This window comes from Lichenostomus cassidix, chromosome 6 (assembly GCF_008360975.1).
Source record: "Lichenostomus cassidix isolate B80296 chromosome 6, HeHo_3.0, whole genome shotgun sequence".
Lineage (NCBI taxonomy): Eukaryota > Metazoa > Chordata > Aves > Passeriformes > Meliphagidae > Lichenostomus > Lichenostomus cassidix.
The window spans coordinates 32613370-32625788 of NC_139487.1; the positions used below are offsets into that span (position 1 = coordinate 32613370).

At 48.9% G+C, this 12419-nt stretch overlaps 1 protein-coding gene across 2 annotated transcripts; it reads right to left on the bottom strand.

Moving 5' to 3' along the window:
* Positions 1 to 876: 876 nt before the first annotated feature.
* PLA2G12B (phospholipase A2 group XIIB) lies at positions 877 to 12322 on the bottom strand. 2 transcript variants are annotated; one of them, XM_085064416.1, is made up of 4 exons: positions 11985 to 12322; positions 7173 to 7249; positions 5874 to 6039; positions 877 to 3913 (listed from the first exon to the last, which is right to left on the bottom strand). In XM_085064416.1, exons 1-4 carry the CDS (start codon positions 12217 to 12219, stop codon positions 3795 to 3797), a joined length of 597 nt encoding a protein of 198 aa, XP_084920542.1. In that variant the 5' UTR covers positions 12220 to 12322; the 3' UTR covers positions 877 to 3794. The 2 variants fall into 2 exon arrangements, with proteins under 2 accessions (XP_084920542.1, XP_084920541.1); XM_085064415.1 differs by having other exon boundaries at positions 7161 to 7249.
* Positions 12323 to 12419: the final 97 nt, after the last annotated feature.

Here is a 12419-nt window from a genome sequence, read left to right on the forward strand (position 1 = left end):
AATAGCAAAAGGTATTTAATAAAATCTGATTTTTTTAGTGGCTTTTGATAATTGCATGCAGTTTAACAGTGTTTCTTCCTGTATTTAGTGTATCATTATTTTTCTCCCTCTTCTCCCACCACCAAAAATGCCTTTCCTAAGTGCTATAGCACCTTGATTGTAAGAGAAACACCATTAAATATCTATAAACAATCCCCTCCCAGCGTGCTGCAGCCAAGTGTTTGTTTGGAAGTTGCGATGCATTGCCCTGGTTAGAGGCTGTGGTTCCAACAAAGGAATAGAGGAATGCAGGTTAATTATTCATAGCAATCATTTGTCATGTGGGCAGTTCTCAGGACAGGGCTGGTCTTGAGCGAGCCTGGTGACAGGAGTCACTTCAGTGTTGTCTGAGTGGCCATGGCAGGGGACACAACTACTGGTGATGGTGGTGGCATCGTGGTTGTCAGGAATCTCTTTGGGCTGTCAAGCTCCTTCCAAAGAAAATATGGATATGATCAGCTCAGGCTCCTCTAGGCTTCACTGAGCTGTGTGGTAAAGGATTAGGATGTGGGGTGAAAGGAAGAAGGCACAGCCAGCAGTGAAGGACAGTACAGGAGAGGCAGGGCTGGAGGATGAGAGGGGAAGGATCCGTCTCTACCGGTGGCCATGGCACTGCAGCGTCTTCCCAAGGTTTTTCATAAGAAACTTCACAGTGTGCAGCTCTTTTTCGGCATGTCTGGAGGTCTGCTGGGAAGCCCCCCAGCCTTCATCACTTGTGCTCTGCTTTGCTTGGAGCAGCCAAACTGCTGCAAAAGCCAAAATTTGCTGCTTCTCTCAAATGAAGGGGAATCCGTTTGAAGGGACCATTTAGAAGGGAGTCACAAATCACCTCAAACATTTCAACTCATTGCACAGATTTATTTGTTCTGGCAAGTGAGATTCCAGTGAGGAATGGATATTTAATGGGCTGAGAGTTTAATAATTTTCCTAAATGGCTTCGTGGCTGCTTTTCCAGTCTGGGAATATGTGTGTGTTTTAGAGTAAACGAAAATGTTTCTTTGATGATAAGTAGGTATAAACAGAAAGACACATTTCATGTGTTATCTAACCATATGTGAAAGAAAAAGAAAGGAAAAAGGCTTCTCCCAGGATTGCTGTTCTGCTGATTCACATCTGCATTAGGACCACACGGGCAGTTTCCCACTGTTGCTTCTTTGTTCAGGCAGCCTCCGCTCAATATATTTGTTTTGATAAAACAAGAGCTGGGAAATGAAATTAATTATCTGGTGCCTTCTGGAGAATCAGCTGGTGTTGTTTATTCACGTGGAAGGGATGTGGGGGGAGTGATGGAGGGAGATGTTCCCTTCCTGGCTTATTTCAGTTATTGTGCACATTATTTGGTTTCTCCTGACAAATCCATGTGAAGCAGCTTTCCCACTCTGCAGCCGAAAACAATCCTGCCAATGCATGAAGTCAAGAGGAAGCATGGGGGTGACAACAGTGTCTTCTTCCTGTCCAGAGCAGGGTGGAAGTGAAGATGACCCAAGGTTTGTGTAGCACCCTGAGGAGTCCTGTGGTCAGCTGCTTCCATGGCCAGACACCACTGGATAGCAGGAGTGGCACGAAGGGGAAGTCATTTTTGGTTTGGATGCAATTTGATTGGAGTTCATGTGCTGGTTTGCTCCCACACAGGATTATCTGGCAGTTTGCTGGAGTCACTGCCACCACTTGATGGTTTCAATATTTCCTTGTAGAGGTGCTGGTGGGCTTTTTCAGAGGACCACAGTGAAAAATGCACTTATTCAATAGCTGGTCTGCGTGCAGCAGTCTGTAGGGTTTTGGGATGAATGGTGGTCTGAAAGCATGGAGAAATTATGATTTATGTTAGCGACATCTCCAGCTCATCAGTGTCTGGGTAGAGAGATTTTGTTCAGAAGCCTTTGATTTCTCCAGAGTCTGTCATCACCTGCCAGCAGTTGCTTGGCTTTAGTCTGATATCACTTGAACTATAAAATAATTTAAGATATTTGTCATCCAGCTGGTTATTGAGCACAGACAATATAGCTATTTTAATTTCTTTTTTGTCATTTAATCATATGTTCACATTTAAACTGGCAACAGGCACCATTTCACCAACAAAATACAAAATTTGGGAAGTGTCTGAAATGAGGAATGTTTCTTTCCCATCTCTAGCCAACAGTATGTGTTTCTTAGATGGATAATGATGTTGTCTGTCCAGCCTCGTGCTCTGACAGAGCGATGAACCTTGGCAATGCAGTATTCCTTCTCCAGTGACATGAGCCCAGCTGGGAAAGGTTGTCATTACATCTGATCAGTGTTGAAGTTCTCTGTAATGGAAAACATCCCAGTACACCCCACACAGTCAGTTCCATTTTCCTGGTCTGGATGCCAGTGGGCTCTCATTGTTCCAGCCTGTTGGGAGCCAGCAGAATGTCTCACTGCTGTTCGCTGTAAGGCAAAGATGACTGGCAGGAGCAGGAATACGGAACTTAAATAATGTATAGGTCTGTGCCTATATTTAAACCCACTTAAACTGGAAGAAAAGCAACCAAGACAGACTCTTTCCACTGCTGTTAAATCACCCTTTTGCAGCCTTAACTTCTCTGTGGCAGATGGAAGAACATAACCATAAATATGTTTGCAGGAGCCGCTGAAATATTTACGTGGCACAGCACACGCACACCCAGCAGCAACTTCCTTCCAACAAGAAACCCAGCTGAAAGCTGCCTGCCAACGTTCTATGGAGATGAAATGCCATGTACCACTTTAAATTCTGGTTTTGCATGCAACGAAAGCTCCCCATAACAGATGGGAATATTAACCACGTTTTGGAAGGAATGGTGTCTGAGGCTGCTGATAGCAGCCCCACAGAGGTAGCACATAATTCCTGTCATCTGACAGATAAGCTCCAGAATTTGGAATATCTTATCGGAGGCCACTGTGAGCTTCCCATTTCCCTCATGCAAGAGATGGAGGTGGATACCCAGCCATTTTGTGTAAAAAGGGATCCTAAGAGAAAAGCTTTGTTAAATGGTATAGGAGAAAAGTAATTGAATAGATGTGGATGACACTGGCAAAGAAAAGCAGATTCCTCTCCTGAAACGGGGGGAGAGGGCTGTGATTTCACATCTGATAAGTGGTGGACTTTGGTCCCAGATATCACTTGTGTACTACAACCACCTAAAGCCCTTCTTGTGCTTACCAAATCTCCAGATGTTTTAAAATGTTTTAGGGTCCACCAAGTAGTTAAATATCCAGGGTTGTCAGGGTGTGTCATGACAGGATGGAAAATGTCAGGGATGGGTGTGAGCAGTGTACTGAAAGCAAATTACCCCTCTTCAGTCTGTCACCAGTGCTGCAAAAGTGTAAATAGCATATTCATGAATTGGGAATTTCACAGGGCTTGCAGAAACCTAATGCCTTGCACTGCAAATTAGAGAGTTAGAGGGTGGGGAGAGACACTAGTGTGTGTTTAAGGTAAAGCCCCTTGTTTATAACCAGCACTGCATCCTGCTTGCCTCTCCTGATCGGTCCGTAGAGAGAACTAGCATCAGATCCTTCCGGCTGGTGAACTTGGGAAGGGGCAGTGGGGCTGTTGAGCTGCACCAGTGGGGGACAGCAGGCCTGGCTGCCCTGTGCTCACAGGCTGTCTCTGCTCTGCCCAGAGGCTGTGGTGGATGCGTGGCTTGGCCCAGGTCCCCCATCCCATGCTGGGCCCGAGGGCTGACAGGAGTCACTGTGCTGGAGAGGGGACGCTGGCAGTGGCTCACAGAGACCAAGGAGGCTGCTCTTCCTCACAGCTCATCCCGCTCCTCCTCGCTGCAAATGCAGGCACTCCTCTGGCTGTTCATGAAGGGCCGGCAGCCCAGCGTCCAGACGGCGTTGAACACTGTGTCTGCCATGGATTCACAGGCTGTGGAGAAGGAGAGCATGGGGCAGGTAAGCACAGGTGCTCTGGGATGGCTGGGGGCTGGGCAGGAGCACCCCATCCTCAGCCCTGCACTGAGCTCTGTGGAGTTTGCAGTTGGAAGTGTGGGCTGTTGTCTTTTCTCACTAGGAACTGCATTTTCATAAATTCTGAGGTTCCCTTCTGTTTTCTCCCCAGGGTGGCACTAATTTCTCTCCCCCTTCAACTCCTCCTTTCTTGCCTCTTTCAGGCTTTACTGGTTGATGGATCATCTGGGGCTCTGCAAACAGAACTGTTTACCAAGCAGATTTCCCAAGAGACCTCCACATTACTCCTTCTCCTCTCAGTTTTGCCTATAGCCACTATTAACCAACCTTTCTGTGCTTTTTTGGGAGTTATGATGCCAGCTACCAGGCAGCATGAAAAATCCTGCAGCAGCTGGCACAGCTGACTGCCTGACTACTAGCCTCTCATCATCCCAAAAAGCAACCCTGAAGCTGCTTGTCAGTAAACAAATAGGTTCATATTAGGTCTTTAGGGTTTATTTACTGGCACTAACACTGGTTGCTGTATGAATAACAAAGTTGGGAAAGCCTTGCCTTTGGTTCTGTTTTCTCCTAGCTCAGCCTCTCCAATCACCTCAGAGCTCCTGTTCCTTCAGGAGCTGCTCAGTTGGCAGGCCTTGGAGAGGCTGTGGTGAGTCAGTGGGAAAACCAAGGCTTTGGATGCCAGATAAGAGCTGGGGTGGCTGTGGAGGAGGAGTGTGACAGGAGCTGCTCAGAGCAGCCCTGGGGACAGAGAGCTGTAGAGCACAAGGCAAGGGGAGGATGGCTCAGAGGTTCTTTGGTGTTATCTGTGCCTCCTGCAGCAGCCAGGGCAGAGATGCTGGAGCAATCTGCTCCAACCTGGCAGAAGTGGTTTGGCTGAGCCCTGGAGTGTGGGCTCTGCTCCACCTTACCTCCCTAGGATCTAGGTTTGCTTTGCTGCTGCAGGCAGAAAGCCGAAAGGAGCGATATGAAAAAGTGGCAGGGGAAAATCTGAAGAGATAGGAAGAAGTTGGCTGCATGAGGATAAGGATGTAGATAAGGATGACCATGAAGGATTGGCGCTGCTTGACCTGTAGCACTTAATGTCTCAGTCCACATCTTTGTTTTCTATTGTTAGCTGGGCCCTTTCCTTAACATTTTCCTTAACTTTCCCTTAAACATTTGTCTGTGACAGGGTAGGAAGCCATCTGCACTAGTACTGGTGTCATGCAGACTTCCTGTGTGTCCTAATCAGGCTGTACCTTTGCAAAATAAATGCATATTTAAGGATACCTTAGAGCAGGGCAAAGGTCACCAAATAAGCCTTTACAAAAAAGCCCTTCTCAGACTTGCAGGGTTAGGCTTTCAAAATTAAGCAAAACCAGGGTGGCACTTGAGCTGCTGGCACAACATTAGAGCTTTGTTAGCATTTCTGAGCCATCCAGAACTCCCTGCAGTGGCTCAGCCACCACCCATCCTGGTGTGTCCCTGGTGCCATCATCATCTCTTATCTGTGACCAGATCCCTGAGGGCCCTGTCCTTGGCTCTCCCAGTTTGTTGGCCCTTGGCCATGTACTGGTTTCAATGTGTGGCTCACTGGCCCTAGAAGGCATTTTGGTACCCTGTGAAGGTGTTTGAACTGTCTGGGAGTGCATCCAAGTTTTGAAGGAATTGCTTCCAGGGTTGTTCAGGTTTTTGTCCCACATTGTAATGTTTTCTAAATGCAAATAACTGTAGGTCTCCAGCCTTGGGACAGAAGGGCATGGCAGAGGGGGCAGATCTCTGTTCTCACCCATCCATGACCTCTCTGGGATAAGTGCAGCACAGATGTGCTGCTCCCTACTGCAGAGCTTTGCTTCTTTTTGGCAAGGAAAGGGCTCCCTGCCCACACCCTCCCCTCTGTACCTCCCTGCACAGGGAATATGAGCTGGGAAGCCTACCTTGCACCTTGGAGACGAAGCCCAGGCTGCGCTTGAGGTCGGAGCATATGGAGTGGAGGCACCAGCGGAACTTGGCGTCACAGCGGTATTTGTTGGCCCCACAGGTGTCATAACAAATGTCCAGCTGGTTACAGCACTTGGTCATGGCAGGGATGCCCAAATCTAGCTGAGAAAAGAGAAAAGAAGTGTCCCTGGGCTGTGTCCTGGCCTCAGGCTCACAGCTGTAACAGGGTGATGTGCTGCAGAGCCCAGCTAGCTCCTGTTCTAGAAGCTATTTCCAAGAGCTGGGGAAGCAGGAGGGAACTCCATCACCATCTAAAGAAGGATGAGGGAGCAGCACAGTGGTGTCAGTGGGGCAAGGTCAGAGCAGGGTACATCACATTCCCTTCTCCTCTCTGTGTCTGGTAAGAGAGAGGTGGGAAACAGATCCTCCATGACCATTTTCTAGTTTTCATTTGTCAGAGCTCGTCAGAGAGCTCCAGCAATGGCAAAAGCCCCTTTTCTCTTTCTTCTTTTCCCCACAGCCTGACAAGGTCCTGCTTTTTGGCCTAATAAATATGCCATAAGTATTTTTAATGCCTTATTTCTCAGAGATGCACTTGTGGGGCCAAGGACAGCGTGGTCAGGAAAGTTCTGCTCCCTTGGAGTAACCAGTATGCTTAACTAATAACCCTGGGGGGATGGGGCAGAAGGCTTGTCTCCTGGAGAGACTGGACTTGTTAGCTTGTTATAAATTATTCTTCTTTTTCATCTTCCTATGTAAAATTTAGGAGATGAATTGTTCCTTCGTGGTGCTCTGGGTACAGAGGAGGCACCACAGAAATGCCCAGAAGGTTTGCAATGAAATAGAGTTTCAGGAATTAAACCTAACATGAAAAATGGGCTGCAAAGAGAGGGATTGTCAGAGCAGGAATCTGCCTAATTGCTGCAGACTCCATGGGCAGCAGTAATGCATGAGCTAAATAGGAATCCCTGCTCTGAGAGCCTCCTGGGAGTGCTTTTCCTGGTGATTCCAATATGATTTCAATAATTACCTTTAAGATAATAAATGGGTGCAATATTAAAGTGCATGGGTTTAATTCAGTGCTTGGCAGAGGCAAATAGTGTGGGAGGGGGTGAGGGGGCAGGTGTGGAGGATGCAGTCAGGTGTTGCTGTGGGCACATAGGTTATTGTTACTGAGCTGCCCAGCATAGCACAGCTCAGCCTTTTCCCTCCCCAGAATTCTTAGCTGGTTATGTGATGAAAGAGCTGCATCCTTTGGGAATTGTGAGTGGGACAGTACATACACTTTCAGGTACCTTGAGCCCCAGAAAACTGGAGCTACAGCCGTTGGGTTCTTGGGGTTTGTAGTGAGGCCGTGGCATGGGAGCCTTCCCTGGGAAAGAAAGGACAGGACAAATGTTAGGAAAGCTGATCTTACCAAGACTAGCTCCAAAAAACAAGGAGTGACAGGCAGTTCCCCTTTGGTCTGCATCCCCAAACACTACTAGTTACAGTACTGGCTTAGCAAGGGGATTTCTTTCCATCCTCAGTTCTGTCTTGGACTGTTGGTGTGCTGTGGATCTCCTCCAAATTGTGCCAGATTTTGTATGTCTGATCTTGCTCTGAGCAGGTCTTTGTCTGTTTTCTGCCCGTGGTGATGCACTGCCACATTTTTCAAAATAATTTGTATTCCTTTAATCTCTGCACCTTTCTCAGTCTGCTTCTTAATATGCATAAAGGAGCAAGAACTCCCTCTGTGAATAATTATTTATCCAATGTAGGAAGAGTCCAGCAAGCAGCCAGCTCTAACATTACCTTCAGCAGCATTTTAATCTGATCCTTGTAGGGCAGCTTGTTCACTGGCTGACCACCCTCTGAGGGAAGAACCTTTTCCTGATATCCAACCTAACCCTGCCCTGATAGCTCCAGCTATTCCCTCAGGTCCTGTCTGTACTCTGGGAAAACAAAAACTGTGTGAGTGTTCCAACAAAAACACATGTGAGCTGAGCCTTCTTGAAGTCCATCACATCAAGGGTTAAGCTTCTGCTTCCCTGAGCACTGCTAGAGAATTTATATAGACGTGAAATGGATCTAATTCAGCCCTTCAGGCAGGGTTGGGTTCTTTTAAACTCCATTTCCATTGCTTGCTTCTTGTCAGCACCGAGAATTATTCAAGATGCTTTTCCCATTTTTCTGTTGAGCTACCTAAATTGCCAGTGCTTAATACAACCATAAATCTACTGTGCCCTTGGGAAGGCCTGACAGCCAAATGCCTCAGAAGGACTTATGCAGGAGTGTTCCCAGCACCTCTCAATTAAACTTTGCCTGAGCTGTTTTGCTTAAATAACAAATTTGCTACAAATGAATAACAATCTGAAATCCTGTCCAACTGTGAGATGCCAACAGGCAATTTTCCCCTTCCAAAAGAGCCTAGTTGGTTTTTTTGGAAGGGGTGAGAACTGAGACTCAAATGTTCCTGAACTGATGTAGGAGGCAGAGGAAAGTTCAAAATCCACTGTGGGTTTTGCAGGATGGAGTAAAATTTGTGTTACTTCTAATATTGACTGTAAGTTGGGCTCCAAGAGCATATTGCCAGTTAATGGGATATGGTGGCACGTCCCACTAGAAGTGAGACTTTTTGGGGATGGGGAGATCACAGAATCATAGAATGGCTTAGGTTGGAAAGGACCTTAAATATCATGCAGTTACAACCTCCATCATGCCAAAGTTAACTGTGTTTTCCAGAGCTTCCATTAAGCTGTAGTCACAGCTATTGCAATGTTTTAGAAAGTTGTCCTGAGGAAAAAAAAAATCCTCACATGAGAATTGTGCTGATCCACAAAGCATCAAACTGCCTTCAGGATGAGCCTTTGTAGGAAACCTGCCCCCTCCTCTCTGCAAAACAGAGCTTTAAAATTTGTAAAGTACCCCTTTGTACTCTTTGTCAGCTAGGTTAAGTCCAAGACACTACAATTAACCTCTCTCCTACATCTTGTTTTCTAGTTAACAAGGGAACAAAAGTGAAACAGACGTTCCTGACCCTCCACAAGCATTGACTCAGTGCTCCTGTTATCATTTATTACTTGCCCATCCTTACAGGCAAGAAGACAGATTTCAGGGCACTGCCTTGTTGGCACAGCCCTAGAACTGAAGTTGAGTTTCCCTAATGCATTTCAATACCTCCAGGCTGTTGTAGCTGTTCCAAGAGGCTGGAAAGCAGCCAGCTGGCTGGAGCAGCTGCTGGCAGTGCAGGAGGGCTCAGGCACTGCAGTGCTGGGACATTGGCAGGGGGAGCTGAGCGTATTTTGGGTGAATGGATGGTCTCAGGGCTCCTTTCGGTTCTGGGTGGTCCACTGTTGTTTGTGTGCCCCAGGCAGGCAGGCTTTAAGCAGAGGTGTCTGTACACACCCCAGCCTTTTTGTGCCCTGTTGGAGAGCCTGGATTTGAAGGCTCTTTTCCCACAGCCTGGAGGTGCCCCTTCATCTTAAGCCCTTCAGACCAAATGTTGAGCAAAGCATTAAAGTCCTGCCTGGCCAGGAGGAAGCTATAAGGGCTTCACTCCCGGCTCAGGCTGTTTGTTTCCCCTGAGATGCCCTGTGAGACTTTGTAAGCAGCAGGAGATATTTGCCAGCAAATGCTAGTGTAACCCTAATGTCCTGATTTAAGAGAGTAATCCATCAAGTTGGTTGTTTTCAGACCTCAGTAGCTGCTAAAAAATCAGGAGAGTCTTACAGCTGGAACAGCCAAGTGCGATGCACTCAGCTGAAGATGAATGTAGCAGTCACAGGTGAGTCCTGGCCTTTACTGTGGCAAAATAAGCTATTATTGGTATCTCTTGGCTGAAATGAAAGTAAGTAGAAGGAGTAATTTTTGCTTCGTGCCTGGGAAAAAAGCAATCAGGGCCCTGCTTCAGCCCAAAGATGGTTTGTGTTCATTCTTTGGGCACAGGTTGGATCTCACTGGTTTGGGATCAGCCCGACATCCTCTCCAGTAGCAGTTTGCAATCTCTGTGCCAGAGATTAGCTAAGACAAATGGTCCTGGAAGGCCCAGCAAGACCGTTGGAGCCACATGGGCAGCATTTCAATAGCTTCCTCCTTCAACCAGTGATTAATGAGCTGTTCAGCAGAGGATGAGAACTGGGCTAACGATGTGCTTGTTTTCTGTTCTAGGTAAAACACTTCTCCAATAAGATGCAGGATGCTCCTGGGGTGTGGGCAGGGATTTGTGCTGCTCTCTGGAGATGCTTTTCACAAGGACAGGCAGGGAGAGCCCTCTGGATGTGTCTGAAAGTAGTAACTTCTGCAGGATCTGGTGAGTCCCGAGGCTCCCTGAAGCCAGCTCTCAGTATCAGCATTACCTCAGGCACACTGCAGTCCCAGCCACATTTTCCCCACTGCTAGGGGTTTCAGTCTCTACAATAAGAGGGGCAAGTCCTTTTCTGCTCTGAATTTGGAGCATGGTGTGGACCTTTCAGAGGCTGTCACACACAGGCTGGAGCTGCCACACTGAGCATGGGACAGGCTGCCTGATGGGCTCATCCTGTGTGCTGGGGCAGTACTCTGGGGTTTGGGGAAGGGGCCACTTCCTCCAGGCACTGGGGACACACATGGCTCTCCTGAGCTGCTGCAGAGAGGGCTGAGGGACCCCCAGGCTTGAGGGACAAGGGCTACTGTGGGGCTGAGGTACCTGGCTCCCTCCATCCCATGGGGCCGAGGTTCCTGCCTTGCTGCTCCCTGTTTGCTCAGGGGAGCAGAGCTGGCAGGAGAGGGAGAACACATACATATTAGATAGATGTCAGGAAAAGGTTTTTCACCCAGAGGGTGCTTGAGCACTGGAAGCACTTCAAGGCTCTCTAGAGAAGTGGTGCCATGGCTGCCAGAGCTCAAGGAGTGTTTGGACAACATTCTCAGGCACAGGGTGTGACTCTTGGGATGTCCTGCACAGGACCAGGAGTTGGACTCAATGATCCTGATGGTTCCCTTCCAACTCAGCCTGGTCTATGATTTTGTGACATTATTTATGAAACAATAATGTCTATACAATATAAAACAATGACTTTTAGACTGATTTTAACCTCCTTATGGCCCCTCTGACCCTGGCAGGGAGCTGAGGTCCTGGCCCTGCAGCATCTGTTTGTCCCAGTGCCCTGGCTGCTGGCCTGGCAAGAGCAGGAGATCCATGGGATCCATACAGACTGAAACAGAGTCACTGGGATCTCCCCAAAGCATGGAGTCTGTCTGTGAAAAACAATGCTCTGGGGAGGAAAGGGGTTGAAATCTCTCTGTGCTCACAAGCATCTTTCCCAAGTCATCACCAGAGATGTGGGCTGAAGCTGGGGGGAAGGGGGCTGACAGGCAGTTGTGGACGGACAGGATGAGGTGACAGGACAAGACATTGCTGTGGGGCAGTTGTAGGAGGCTGAGGAGAGGATACAGTCTGTGGGAGAACTCCTGGCTTGTTCCCAAGCAGGTTGTTTCCACAGGTACCCTGGTGATGGCCAGTGCTGCCTGTGCCCCTGTCACCCCACAGACCTGCAGCTCTGTGCACCCTGTCCCCTGCCTTGCCCTCCCAGAGGTGTCACCCCCTTCATCCTGCCCCCAGGACAAACCCAACTGTTCCTTTTTGGTAAATCGCTCTAAAGTGCAAAGGAAGCAGGAGCTGCCTTGTCCTGCCTTGAGTACTAAAAGTTCCTCCCAGTGACGTCTGGTTTGCCTCCCTGTTATCTGTCCTCCTCCAGCCTGCGGCATTGGCCAGCTCACAACTGCTGAATAAGGACACTCCGAAGGTTGCTCAGATTAGGGCTGCTGGCTCAGCCTCCCCTCCCTGTCCTCTCCCATGCTCCAGACAGCTGGACAGCTTATGTGCCGTTCCTGGAAAACCTGCATCCTCTCCTGTTGTCCCTGTGCACACAGGGCAGTGCCTTCGAGACCAGGCTTTTCTTGGGGAAGGGGGAAGATGAGGGTTCAGTGTCCCCATGCTGGCACCAGCAGACAAGTTGTGACTGTGCTGAGCACAGCTGGGGGCAGCTCATGGATAGGAGGAGGAGCTGGTCGTGGTCGCAGGGAAGGAGAGGGAAAGACGGGCGAGGGCAAAGAGAGGGGAGGCAGCAGCAGTGAGGTTCACTCACCGTATCGACACCGGTACTGACAGACTCCATTTTTGCCCCCAAGCAGCTCCAAGAAGGAGTCGAAGTAGCTGTTCACCGTTTCAAAGCCGTCCCGGATGGTCTCGATGCCCCAGTCGGAGTAGGATGACTCTGCCTGGGAGTCCTGGTGGCTGGTGCTGTCCTGTGCTGCCTCCTCGGAGCACTGCCCCAAGCGCAGGGTCAGGCACAGAAGCGCTGCCTCCAGCAGCAGCCGCATGCTGCAGTCCCGACCCGGAGCCCCCGGGCAGGCAGAGGGGCAGGGAGCAGTGGGAATGAGCTGCTGTGTGTCGGAGGCAGGTGAGCTCCCCTCTGTCTGGACTTTAAACACTGCCCAGGGAGCTGGTGTGAGGTCACTGCAGCAGGGGTGCAAAGTGCAGCGCTGAGATACGGACCAAGTTCACCTCCCAGAGCTGGGAG

Bases quoted from the DNA above. Each gene is read 5' to 3' on its own strand.
- PLA2G12B (XM_085064415.1), bottom strand. From the start codon at position 12,219: ATGCGGCTGCTGCTGGAGGCAGCGCTTCTGTGCCTGACCCTGCGCTTG. The intron at 6,040-7,160 runs GTATGTACTGTC...CTCTTTTCTCAG, and splicing joins GGCTCAAGGTACCTGAAAGT to CTAGATTTGGGCATCCCTGC. The intron at 3,914-5,873 runs GTAGGCTTCCCA...CCTTCTCCACAG, and splicing joins CTTCGTCTCCAAGGTGCAAG to CCTGTGAATCCATGGCAGAC.